At 43.5% G+C, this 14,187-nt stretch overlaps 1 protein-coding gene across 1 annotated transcript in view; it reads right to left on the bottom strand.

The window, feature by feature from the left end:
* Positions 1-13,778, bottom strand: part of LOC117357258 (enoyl-[acyl-carrier-protein] reductase, mitochondrial-like) — a 68,276-nt gene extending 54,498 nt beyond the window's left edge. Inside the window, exons 1-2 of the mRNA XM_033937631.1 lie at positions 13,591-13,778; positions 1,158-1,255 (exon numbers count right to left, since the gene is read on the bottom strand). Coding sequence (XP_033793522.1) covers positions 1,158-1,255; positions 13,591-13,778 — 286 coding nt within the window. The remainder of the gene's footprint in view (positions 1-1,157; positions 1,256-13,590) is intronic.
* Between the last annotated feature and the right edge of the window lie 409 nt (positions 13,779-14,187).

Raw genomic sequence — 14,187 nt, 5'->3', positions numbered from 1 at the left:
AACCACAACAAAAATATTGGGAGTAACACTAGATCAGGAACTTACCTATCATGACCAGATTAGTTCAGTGGTTAAAAATTGTTTTTATAAATTACGTCTCATTAGATCCTTATCAAAAGTCTTAAAGCCTGAGGCCCTTAACATACTAATACATACATTAATCATTTCAAGGCTTGACTATTGTAACTCTTTATTTCAAGGCATAACTCAAAAAGAAATAAGAAGATTACAGATAATACAAAACACAGCAATAAAAATTATCACTAACTCAAAAAAATATGATCACGTTATACCACTTCTACAAGCAACTCATTGGCTACCAATCACACATAGAATAACCTTTAAAATTTTATTATTAACTTTTAAAATTCAACAAACTCATGCTCCATCTTTTTTAATACCATATTCTCCATCCAGGGCATTAAGATCAACACAACAACAGCTATTGACTATTCCTTCATTAAAAATAATAGGAACCAGAAGATCTACCATTTTCTCAGTTATAGCGCCTCAGCTTTGGAACAATTTACCAATTTATATTCGTAATGAATCTTTTTTAGAAAAATTTAAGCATTCCTTAAAAAGTTTTTTGTTCAAGGATGCTTTTGAAAACAGACAACATAATTTTACAAATCACCAAACTTTTAGATCTAAATTAGACTTCTGTATAGATTATAGATTCATCTTTTTCTTTTTCTTTTTCTTTTTTTTCTTTCTTTCTTTCTTTTTTCTCATTTTTTCCTTTTTGTGTTACCTACCAAATGTGCTCCCCGCTAAATGTTTTCTTTCTCTCTTTAAAGATTGTAGCTCATCCCCTTCACCTTCCGTACCAGTTATGTATTAGAATGGATAGAATTTGAATGTAATTGTGTAAAAGAGTTTTGTTCTCCCCCCCATTTTAAAAATGTTATACGCTTTGAAGCTTTTGATATTGCGTACATAACAAAAATTTAATAAACTTGAAACTTGAAACTTGATGTAGAGTTTTTTAGACATTGATTGAAGAAATGAAGATAGGTCAAGAACATTGTGTTTCGTCCACAGTTTGTTTTACATGTCTTGTCCCCCCTGAAAGTTGTAAAGCTTTTAATAATGTACATCGCTTTGAAATATGATTAAGCGATTAATCAAATTTTCAATAAAACTTGGAAACTTACCTTGTAGCATGTTTATGTCGGCAGGATTGACAGGTGCAGCCAGCATTTTAATCCGAAGATCTTCATCCCCAACTGGGGGCAGCAGCACTTTTTCTAACCTGTAGTGGAAAGGTCTAAATTAGGGGTGTGCAAGCGAAAAAAAACCACTTTGTTTTAATTTAGTTTCATTTTATGTTCATATATTTTTGTTTTTGGACAATGCTGAAAAAACAAAACAAAACCAGGAAACAAGCCCAGATGTGGAACAGAAATGCTTAAACCTGTTCTGAGATGGTCCTTGCCGAACCAGTCCAGAAACAGGAACTCAAATTACCAGACAAACAAAACTCAGCTAGGCATGGGCTGGGTATAGCAGAGTTTCAAGAGGAAGAGTAATCCTTCCCGAAGGTGGATGTTTTCCAAACAAAGTCATGGGTTTAATCATGGCTTATGAATGATAGTAAGTAAAACCAAGACTACAATCAAGACCGGCATTCCAGTCATGGGCTGGGTATAGCATTCCAGTCATGGGCTGGGTATAGCATTCCAGTCATAGGCTGGGTTAGAGAATGACACGGTGAAAAAATTGGTCCCCGTCACCGCCCCGTCCCCGTCTCACCATCCTCTGCACCGCCCCGTCACCGTCATTCCCTTCACCGCCCCGTCACCGCCACTGCCACCCCATTCACCGCCCCGTCACCGCCACTGCAACCCCATTCACCGCCCCGTCACCGTCACCGCTGCATACATAAAAGCCTCAAACGGGTACGATTTTATATACTTTTCTAATATCTCCCCTATGTATCTGCCATTGCCCCCCCCTGTGTCCATATACCATCCCCATGGCATGTCCCCTTTTTGTCTCTGTCCCTATGCCCCATGCACATAATTTCCACTCTTTCTGTTACCTTCCTGTGTCCAGATTTCCCCTATCTTCCTCTTCCATACCAGTGTGTCTCTTCTTTTCAACCCCATCTAGCTTTTTTTCCCTCTTTCTTCCCCCCCCCCCTGCTTCTAGCATCTGGCTCACCTGCCTGTCCTTCCCTTTCTTTCCTGCTGTGGGTTTTTCTTTCCATTTTCATCACCTTGGCCCAGAATCCTTTTCCCTTTCACTCCCTCCTTACAGTCTGAGCCGGGAACACGGGTGATCGCACGGTCCTCGCAGCCCCCACCCGCCTGCCCAATCGATCCTAGTGTTTAGCCAGTTCTCTCCCTTCTCCTCACCTTAATTTGCAGGCTTTCTTTTTCAGCGACCTGCACACTTTCCCAAAGAGCCGCACACGCGCGGCTGCTCAGTGTTCAATCTTCTGCTCTGCTGCAACTTCCTGTTTCCGGTTGCGTCAGAGCAGAAGATCGAAACTGAGCAGCAGCGGCTCTTTGATAGCGTGCGGGTCGCCGAAAAAGAAAATCTACAAACTAAGGTGAGGAGAAGGGAGAGAGCTGGCTAAACACTAGAATCGATTGGGCAGGCGGGTGTGAGCTGCGGGGACCGCGCGATCCTTCATGCCTCACTGCGGGGACAAGACCCATTCACCGCCCCGCGGGCGGTGAATGGCCTTGTCCCCGTCGCCGCAGCGACTGCTAGTTTTCTTCCCCGTTTTCGGCGGTGACCCGCGGCTAAAATGCGGTGGCCGCGGGTAAACCGCCACCGTGTCATTCTCTAGGCTGGGTATAGCAGAGTTTCAAGAGGAAGAGTAATCCTTCCTGAAGGTGGATGTTTTCCAAACAAAGTCATGGGTTTAACCCTGGCTTATGAATGATAGCAAGTAACACCAAGACTACAATCAAGACCGGCATTCCAACCACTGAAGGGACCCAGGGGAAGGCCACAGCCTACGTACAGATGGAGGATGACCCAGGACGGTGGACAGAGGTCTCTGTGCAGTCAAGGCCATCCCCCAATAGTACACTACAGTCTCTACGCAGACAGCGGAGGTGGACCAGCTAGACGGAGACATCTTACAGGAACTGAGGAACCTAAGGGAGGAGGTGAAGCACTTGAGAAGCATCAGAGAAGATGAGGCCTTCATCGAAGGAGTCATCCAGGAGCTGTCCCAAATCACCGAGCAGGCACATGACAAGTCCATCCTCAAGACACCCAAACCTTCAGCTTTGAAACCAATGATTGGGGTACAGGAAATGGCTGGAGACGCTGACTCCTGGCAGCTGGTAACCTCCTCCACAGGCAAACACAGAAGACCCCCCCCTTCTCAGTTTCTTCTTCTTGTTCTCACAAACAGGGCAGTTTTACATCGACCCCACAAATCACCCTGAGGAGCAGATTCCAGATATTACAGGAAGAGACTGCCGATGAGGTACAGGAAGACGTCCGACACATGGCTCCACTTCCGGGGACAACTGATCGACTCCCCCCGAAGAAGCGCAGAGTGGTAGTTATTGGGGACTCCATGCTGAGGGGCACCGAGGGACCAATCTGCAGACCAGATATGCAATAAAGGGAGGTTTGCTGTCTGCCTGGAGCCAGGATCCAAGATGTCACCACCTGTCTAAATAGACTTCTTAAGCCCAAAGACCACTTCCCCATGCTTCTCATCCACGTCGGAACGAACACCCCGGAGAACATACCCAAAGACTTTGGAGCCCTGAGTAAGAAGCTGAGGCGGATCGGAGCGTAGGTGGTCTTCTCCTCGATCCTCCCAGTAAGAGACAAGGGGAGAGCCAGGGAGGAGCATATCCAGAGGACTAACGAGTGGCTACATGGATAGTGCAAGGAGATGAACTTCAGATTCCTAAACCATGGAGAGGCATTCCAGGGACTTCAGGGACCAGATGGACTCCACCTGACCAGAAGAGGTAAGAACGTCTTCGGACATCGACTAGCCTGCCTACTTCGTAGGGCTTTAAAATAGGTAAGTTGGGGGAGGGTACCCACTCAGATCCCAGCGCAGTAAGTAACTATCCTGAGGAGGTGAGTTGCAACTCCACTTCTGAGTCTGGGGTAAGTACACACACCGAAAACAATACTTTAGGAGTCACACTAACTCAGGCGGGAAACTCTCTACAGGGACTTAGCAAACATAAGCTATGGAGGGCTATGTATGTTAATGCACACAGTTTGGGCAATAAAATTCTGGAATTGGAGACGGAAATAATGAACGCCAATCTTGATGTAGTGGCGATATCCGAGACTTGGTTCACGAACTCACATGGGTGGGATATGGTTGTTCCGGGTTACAACTTAATTCGTCGAGACAGAGAGGGCAAGTTAGGAGGAGGGGTAGCACTATACACTAAAGAGGACATCAAAACTACCAGAATCACAGATGTTAAGAACACCAGGGAATCCCTCTGGGTGAACCTGGCCAGAGAAAACGAAAAATGCCTGTATCTTGGTGTGGTATACAGACCTCCAAGACAACAGGAAGACAAGGATATAGAATTAATTGAAGACATAGCGAACATCACTTTGCGTGGGGACACGGTTCTGCTAGGGGACTTCAATATGCCCGATGTAGACTGGAACACACTTTCCGCGACAACCAGCAGCAGCAGAAGGCTATTAACCTCCATAAAGGGAGCACAACTCAAACAAATGGTATTGGAGCCCACTAGGGACTAGGCGATACTGGACCTGGTACTCACCAATGGAGAAAGCCTCTCGGAAGTTTCAGTAGGTGATATGCTAGCCTCCGGTGACCACAACATGGTATGGTTCAACCTAAGGAAAGGTTTCACTAGATCAAACACAACAACTAAGGTCCTCAACTTTCGGGGCACTGACTTCAAGCGCATGGGTGATTTCGTCCATCGGGCGCTACAAGACAAAGCCTCTGCTATCTCATTTAGGATCAATTGGTGATCTTCCATCACGATTAGGTGAACATCATCAACCATTTCATCGGTTGTTGCTGTTTTTGAAGATCTGGAGTGGCGTTCATCAACAATGCTTGTCCGGCCATTTTTTAAACTCAGCAGCCCATGCTTTCACCATTGAAAATGAAGAATACGCATCAATATACAGTACACTGCATCTAACTCAGATTTAATTTCAGTAGGTGATTTTCCCTTCAAATGAAGGAATTTTATTTTATTTTTATTTATTCAATTTTTCTATACCGTTCTCCCAGGGGAGTTCAGAACGGTTTACATGAATTTATTCAGGTACTCAAGCATTTTTCCCTGTCTGTCCCGGCGGGCTCACAATCTACCTAATGTACCTGGGGCAATGGGGGGATTAATTGACTTGCCCAGGGTCACAAGGAGCAGCGTGGGTTTGAACCCACAACCCCAGGGTGCTGAGGCTGTAGCTTTAACCATTGCACCACACCCTTTATCATGGCGCAATATTCAATTTTGTCCATTTTTTTTATAAAGTGGAGCAGTTCACTTCAAAAGGCTGACAAGATAAAACTAGACATCAGACTGACTTGAAAATCTAGCTGTAAATGTTTATCAATGCTATCTGCTGGACAGTTATAGAATTGTGATGCTAATCTTGATCTTTCTTGGTCAGGCCATAAACTTTTCTGTTGACCCTCATATTAAATAAAGGTACTTATTTTGTACTTGGGTCAAATGGAGGGTTAAGTGACTTATCCAGCATTACAAGGAAGCTACAGTGAGAATCAAACACAGTTTCCTAGCATCTCAGCCAACTGCACTAACCTCTACTACCAGAAATAGGATACACAGCAAGGCATGGGGCTGGTTATAGTAGACTATTAAGATGGAAACTATCTCCTCCTGGAAGGTCACAGGTTCAAAGCTAGCAGATGTCTTATTATACCAATTAACATTGGAGAAAAAAGTGCTGACATTTAAGGACACTTGAAAGAAACTTGTTTCAAGTTAGAAATGTTCCAAACAAATGCACATCCATCATGTACATTATTGCTTTAGGAATCAGGTCTATGAAACAACCATTTTACAGGATACATCAGGAAACCCAAAGAGGGCAGAAGTATCAGGTACTATGTTACTCAGGATTGCTTTCTCCAATTTAAAACCAACTAACAGTGTGAGTTTGGTCAAATGAAACAGTGGGATTGGTATTTAAAAAGATTTATTTCATTAACTTGTGAAATTTGGGATTACACTCAGCATACTTTTGGCTAGATATCTAGATATCTGACAAAAGTTATCCATTTAAGAGGGGGAGGGCAAAGAGGTGTTTCATAAGTGAGTTTAAAATGAAAATAAAAAAGCAAGATAATGGGTGACCAACCTAATACATATATACAGAAACAGGACAAAGACAAAGAAAGGAAGAGTCCACACAGATATCATTTAGAACCAAGAGCAGAGGTAATCCCTATGGCTGCATAGGCGTTGGAATGGGGGGACCACAGGGGCCGTGGCCTCCCCCAAAATTAGCACTGCCCAAGCCCCCTTCCATTCCTCCCTCCCCTGTCAGCTCTTCACCAGTGGAATTGGAACAAGTGGCAACGAGCACTCCCTCAGCCAGTCAACAAGCTGCTCAGCGCCAAGCAGGAGCACCAAAGCGTGTTCCTGCTCATTGCCACTGAGTGGCAGAAGAAAGCCGATCCCGCGGTTGAAGAGCTTGACAGGGGTTGGGAGGGAAGGGGTCTTGTGCAGTGCTCGTTGCCACTTATTCCGATTCCACAGGTGAAGAACTGACAGGGGAGGGAGAGGGAGGGATGGAAGGGGGCTGAGTGAAGAGCCTGACTGGGGAAGGAGGGGGGCTAGGTACAGTGCCTGATGGGGAGAGGGGGGAGGGGAGGACAGGGAAGAAGGGGGCTAGGTGCAGTGCCTGATGGGGGAGGACAGGGGGATGGGTGCAGAGCCTGATGGGGAGGGAGGGAGGAGGCCTGGATGTAGTGCCTGACAGAGGGGGGAGGGAAGGGGGCTGGGTGGAAAGCCTGACAGGGAGGGAGGGAAGGGGGCTGGGTGCAGAGTCTGACAGGGTGCAGGGGGTAGGGAGTTGGAAGTTGGGAAGGCAGGGAAGACAGATGCTCAGGGGGTTGGGAAGCCAGATACTGCACATACAGGGAGAGGGTTGGGAAGGACAAATGCAGGGACTGGGGGGGGGGTAGGAAAGGAGCTTCACAGGTGGAGTAGTAGGAAGGGATAAAAAGAAATGCTGCCAGTGGGGGAGAGAAAAGGAATAGAATTATTGGACATAGGTATTTGGCATGAGAGGGAAAGAGAGATGATGTATATGGGGAAAGGAAGAAAGAGGGAGAATTGTTGGACATGATAGTGGTGGAGAGGAAAGAGGGAGAAATGTTACACTGGGAGGGAAGAGAGAGATGACCCAAAGAAGGGAGAGATGTCAGACCACTGGAATGGGAAGGAGGGAGAAAGATGCCAGACACAGAATGGAAGGGAAAGAGGGGAGAGAGATGTTAGACTTCGGGAAGATGGAGAGGAGAGAGAGAGATGCCAGACCATAGGAAAGGAGAGAGATTCAAGGCTATGGGAAGGAAAGGAGAAAGATGCCAAATCATATGAGGGGGGAAGGGAGAAGAGGAAGACAGAGATGTCTGACCATGGGAGAGGGATGAAATGGTGCATAGGGATGGAGGGGAAGGGGGAGACAGCAGGAGGAGATGGTGCAGAGCAATGGGTGTGGCAGGGAAGACATAAAAAGAAATGCTTCTTATGGATAGACTGAAGTAGGGGAAAAGAAAGAGGAAGGAGATGGTACACATGGATAGATGGGAAGGGAAGGCATGGAAAAGTATATTTTGAGAATAAAGCAGAAAAATGGAAGAAAGTTGAATGATAAAAGATAGTGCTAAAGATGGATGTATAGAACAAAATACAAAAAAACCCCTCTCATCAATACTGGGAAAGTTTCTCAAATAATATCTTCATATAACATTTAAAGGCTTTTAAATATTTAAATGTGCTCATAAGCTCTTCAGCAAGGTGCCACAGCAGCGGTACAATGTTGCTGAATTTTAATCATAACACATTGCATGGAGCAAGGATTCTCGCTTCTTCTGTAGTGGCAAATGTTATGGCTCTACAAAAGTTGTTTAACAGTAGACCACTTATCTGAAAAGGTCAGTTCACGGCTCCAACACAGTCTGTGTTTCGCTATGCTAAATCAGGAAGCCAGAAGGATAAGCTTTTTATATTGATTTTATTTGCAGTGTGCAGTGCCTGAGTCCTTTGGTCTACACACTTGATGTTGAAAAAAGATGGCAGATGAATGACAGAAAGTGAAGGAGAGAAAAACAACAAATGGTTAAGGTGGCCCTGGATACACCGTTAAGATCACAGACAGAAGGAAGTGCAGCCAGAGACTGGGAATGATAGTTTGTAAAACAAAATCTCCCCAGACAACAAAGGTAGGGGAAATGATTTTATTTTCAATGTAGTGATTAAATTGTGCCAATTTTGGGACTATACATCTGCTGTCTATATTTTGCACTGTTCAGGAAGAAATGCATTTGTTTCTATTTCTCTGGGGTTGTACTTCATGCAGAGTCTTGAATCGTAGGGTTTCGTTTATATATATTAGTACTTTTAGTATGTAGTCCCATATTTTCATAGAAGTTATCTGTGTTCTGGTAGGAATGAATGTTGAGAAGCATACGTACCGTGTGCTTTGTGTAGTTTAATTTTGTGGTTAGCCATTATGTGTTGTTAATAAGATTTTATTGTGTGTATATATGAAAAATGAATAGAAAAAATGGTATTACTATTAGTACTATTATGGGGGCGGGGTCTGGGGTGTAGATTGGGCGGGGTCTGTAGCAGTGCTTGTGGGCCCCCCCCCCAAACAAAAAAGCATTCTGCTGCCTATGCTATGGCTTATACAGAGAAGAAAAAAAAATCATTGGGAACTGTTTAGTATCTTTTATTCAGAAACATTCTCTGTGCTGCTAATGGAAAAGAGAATGTCGAATGTGTGATTAAAGTTGTTGCTCTTTCTATTTTAGTTTTTGCATAACTTTCTTAATCACCTTTCATAACATAATACCAATCAGGTTTACAATAAAACTATTACATAAACATATATAAAATAATAAAATGCACCACAGAGCAAAGTTGACATTTCATGCAGAACAACTTTTACTGAGATGTGAGAATATTGTTCTGGAAATTTCTGGGGAATATACAGTATAGGGGCATCTCTAGTTACATGCTGGCTATCTTTGCTGGATTAGTTTTCTGCTATTTCAGTTCCTTTTTACACAGATCGCATTCTTTAAAAATACTAGTTGTAGAGATGATTATGCATCTTATTAAAGGCCAGTATGTTTTAGAACATAAAAATTGCCGCTGCTGGGTCAGACCAGTGGTCCATCGTGCCCAGAAGTCCGCTCACGCGGCAGCCCTTAGGTCAAAGGGCTAACTGAGTCTAACCTTACCTGCGTATGTTCTGGTTCAGCAGGAACTTGTCTAACTTTGTCTTGAATCCTTGGAGGGTGTTTTCCCCTATAACAGCCTCCAGAAGAGCATTCCAGTTTTTTACCACAATGCATGAGATAAAATATTCAGATCTTTCTCACATTTGATACAAATAGGAGAATTAACTAATCCTGCAAGAAATGCTTGTACCTGTGAGAAATATGCCCTATGCAAAACTCTATACGTACATTCCCTCCAGACATAACCCTTAATAATTTTAGGCAATCGATGAATAGCTTGACTAAAATCTTGAAGTGATATTTGAGTCCCCAACTCATCATACCATTTTTGTATAATGCTATCATATATTCTATTTGGAATTAAACACCACCACCACATATGCAACAAAGATACAGAGATTGGAACCTCATTACATTAATTTAAAAAATTGAGAAGCCTTTCACAAACACCCAATAGAAGACTCCCTATTCATATTTGACCAACATAATGCTCTAATTGCATATATCCATTTAGTGACCCTGGCCCACTTCCAACCGTTAAGGAAAGGTCTGGAAATCTCCTTAACTTCTCAGACTCATCCAAAATCTGAGCAATAAACCAAACCCCCTTATTTGCCCAGGATCGAAAAATGACATTAGTCATACCCGGGGTAAAATATCCATTTTCCTGACTTGGCAAAAAATCCGTAACATTTGGATGATACTCCCATAATTTCAACATTTTACTCCAACAGTGGGGATAAAGGGCACCCCCGCCTTGTTCCCTGACTCACTGAAAAAAAATCTGAGAAAATCCCATTTAAACTTACTCTAGCCTGTGTGTCCGAATATAAAGTTCGAAGGGGCGATGCCGATTCTCGGGGGGAGTGTTCGCTGGCAGGGGGAGTGATGCCAGTTCTTGAGGGGGCGTTCGCTGGTGGTGGGGGGCGATGCCGGTTCTCAGGGGTGTGTGGAGAAGGGCCGGTGGCCTCGGGGGGGGGGGGGGGGAGGAATGAATCAAGCGAGTTTCCCTTACTTCCTATGGGGAAACTTGCTTTGATATATGAGTAATTTGGTTTACGAGCATGCTTCTGGAACGAATTATGCTCCTAAACCAAGGTACCACTGTATATTGTTCGGTACTTCAATTAAGAATAGGAGCCCGCTCAGTAATTCCAAGGATAAACTTCTTCGCATTATGACAGGAGTTGCTTTACAAATGATTACAAGGAATTGGAAGCAATGGGATGGGTTAAATATGCCGTTTTGTTGGGAGTCTCTTTGCATGTATTATCGATATGAGAAAATGCTAGCAGAGAAAGTGAATGAATCCCAAAAATTGATAGGAATCTGGGGTCCATTAGATTCTTTTGTTAAACAGCTTTAAAAGTATTCTTAAACCTGCCAAATTATAAAGGGGGGTTGTTTATTTTGTGTTTCATGTATAGTACATAAGTGCTTTTAAGGAATGTTATTGATGGCTATTTTGTTGCACTTTCTGTAAGATGTTTTTACAAAACCAATAAACCGTTTAAGAATGAAAAGCAAGTCAGAGCGAAGCAACAGCATAGCATCAAACAATGAAGTAGGTCACACGAATTTGCTTCCTTCACTCTGTTGTGTTGCTCTTTTTTTCTGCTCTCCCTAGGTTGTTTTGTTTTGGGGTTTAAAAAAAAAAAAAAATCATTAAAAAGTGTCTATAATATATGCGGCTTATTGTTTTTGTGGTTGTTTTCAATATTTTCTTTCCCTATCTAATAATATTCTTTGGATTTAATCTTTATTTTATTACTTTTCTTTCCTGATACAATATTGCCTGTCCCCCCCTCCCCCTCTCTTTATTCTTAAACAAAACTCAGTACTGGCTGAGAGTAGGAAAATCTTTATTCTAAGAAACACCAAGGTTGTACAAAGGTTGCATCACTTAATTCCGACATTTTGGGGGAGGTATTTGCCTCACCAGGGCTATTATGTACTACGTGTTAGGCGTAGAAAACATGAACAAAACCACATGCAAATCATAACTAACTGATCAGGAATTCATCAAGTTAAAGAGGAAATAATATGTGGGAACCGAAGAAAGCAAATATAAAAGAGGAAAGCACTATAACGACAATGATGGTAATAGAGAAATACTGTGTGTCACAAAACAGGAACAGCATCCAACCACGTGCTGACATGGCAAAAGGTTCTTTAGCTTAAAGGGAATGAGGATGGGACTTGAAATACCTATGGCCTCTCTGTGGTTACAATCAAAGCATTTTACATATTATATGAGGGACGTTCAATAATTTATCTACCTCAGTAGGCACGAAAACAGTTTTCAAAAAAGTTTGGTTTTGGTTTTCAGTATTTCCATTTACTTCATCCACTTTTCCTTTAACCCCTTTGAAAAGAATTCTTCTGTTTGACCTTTAAACCAGGACGTCGCAGCTTCCTTGATGTCTTCATCACTTGAAAACTGCTGTCCAGATTTTACAATTGTAAAACCTGGCAACCCTACTGCAGTCGAGTAAGTAACTGAGCATTGGGGGGGAGGGGCGGGGGCAGACCTCAGCAGTGGAAGGGGAGGGGGGTTCAACTGCAGGAGGTCCCTACCATTGGATGGCCCTGAGCATTTTGCTCAATGGTAGCTATGCCCTTACCCTCTGGGTGCCAACTTTTAGGCCCTCCTATTATAGAACTTCTCTGTTAGTTTCTATTATAAAAATGAGTCCTATACAGATGTCCTGAAGCTGACTGTAGTATGACCTACAGGAACTACAGCATTGTAGAAACCTGTGCATTAGAAAAATGCAACTCAAGTCAGTTCCAGTTAGATAATGACACGGGTACAAATTTTTCCCCGTCCCTGTGCCCGCGAGTTTTGTCGCTGTTCCTGCCCCTTCCCCCAAAGTTAGAGGAATGGTCTAATGCCTGGCAACTAAAATTCAATGCAAAGAAATGCAGAGTAATGCATTTGGGGATTAATAATAGGAAGGAACCGTATATGCTGGGAGGAGAGAAGCTGATATGCACGGATGGGGAGAGGGACCTTGGGGTGATATTGTCTGAAGATCTAAAGGCAAAAAACCAGTGTGACAAGACAGTGGCTGTTGCCAGAAGGATGCTGGGCTGTATAAAGAGAGGCGTAGTCAGTAGAAGGAAGAAGGTGTTGATGCCCCTGTACAGGTCATTGGTGAGGCCCCATTTGGAGTATTGTGTTCAGTTTTGGAGACCGTATCTGGCGAAAGACGTAAGAAGACTTGAGGCGGTCCAGAGGAGGGCGACGAAAATGATAGGAGGCTTGCGCCAGAAGACGTATGAGGAGAGACTGGAAGCCCTCAATATGTATACCCTAGAGGAAAGGAGAGACAGGGGAGATATGATTCAGACGTTCAAATACTTGAAGGGTATTAACGTAGAACAAAATATTTTCCAGAGAAAGGAAAATGGTAAAACCAGAGGACATAATTTGAGGTTGAGGGGTGGTAGATTCAGGGGCAATGTTAGGAAATTCTACTTTACGGAGAGGGTAGTGGATGCCTGGAATGCGCTCCCGAGAGAGGTGGTGGAGAGTAAAACTGTGACTGAGTTCAAAGAAGCGTGGGATGAACACAGAAGATTTAGAATCAGAAAATAATATTAAAGATTGAACTAGGCCAGTTACTGGGCAGACTTGCACGGTCTGTGTCTGTGTATGGCCGTTTGGTGGAGGATGGGCAGGGGAGGGCTTCAATGGCTGGGAGGGTGTAGATGGGCTGGAGTAAGTCTTAACAGAGATTTTGGCAGTTGGAACCCAAGCACAGTACCGGGTAAAGCTTTGGATTCTTGCCCAGAAATAGCTAAGAAGAAAAAATTAAAATTAAAAAAATAAAATAAAATAAAAAAAAAAAAAATTTAAATTGAATCAGGTTGGGCAGACTGGATGGACCATTCGGGTCTTTATCTGCCGTCATCTACTATGTTACTATATGTTCCCCATGCCTGCAAGCTCTGCCTTAATTGCACACTTATGATTTTAAAGTGTTTGAGCCTTGTGCAGATGAGGACAGAGCTTGCAGGAATGGGGCAAGGACAGGGAAAGAACTCGCCTGGAAGCCAAAATGAGTTCCTCCAGGAATGGGGGAAAAATTTGTTCCCGTGCCATACTTTAGTTACAGCATAATCCATCATTTGAAACATTTACTTACTGCAAAACATCATCGTAGTGCCCATGCCTGTTGTAGACAAGTGCATCACAGGCTTGCTGAGCTGTTGTGTGTCCTGCAAAGGTCCTTTTGCAGATTCTTGAACCATCAGAAAACTGAGCTGGCTTCCTAGTAAGAAATCTAATGCTTTCTTTTAGAGGCTGGAGCCTTGGACATGTTCTCAGTTTCATGTCAGTATTTCAAAGCCCTGTCTGCAGCGCTGCCCAGACACTTTGTGTTGCTGACTGGTTTACCAGACTGACTCTGCCCATTCGATGGCATCTGCATTTCAAAGAAGGAGGAAGAGGAGCTGTGATAGAGGAACATCGTGCAAAATTGCACAACTGTGGTTTGGCTTTTAACAGGAAGAAGCAATCACAATTTCCCAGGTGCTTGCAACTGACTTTGGGAAAGTGCTTTAGGTCCAAAATCATGGGCTCTGCACCCCCTCAGTAGCTCTCCTCTTTTCTCTCTCCTTATGCTGCACTCCTCCCCGGAAACTCCGTTCATGGGTAAATCTCTCTTATCTGCAGTGGCGTAGTAAGGGGGAGGGAGTGTGTGGTCTGCCAGGAGCGCAGCCTTCCTTTTTTTCTATATCTT

Source organism: Geotrypetes seraphini, chromosome 3 (genome assembly GCF_902459505.1).
Source record: "Geotrypetes seraphini chromosome 3, aGeoSer1.1, whole genome shotgun sequence".
Lineage (NCBI taxonomy): Eukaryota > Metazoa > Chordata > Amphibia > Gymnophiona > Dermophiidae > Geotrypetes > Geotrypetes seraphini.
Note: the sequence above shows the minus strand (reverse complement) of the source record. Positions and strands in the feature narration are given on the sequence as shown.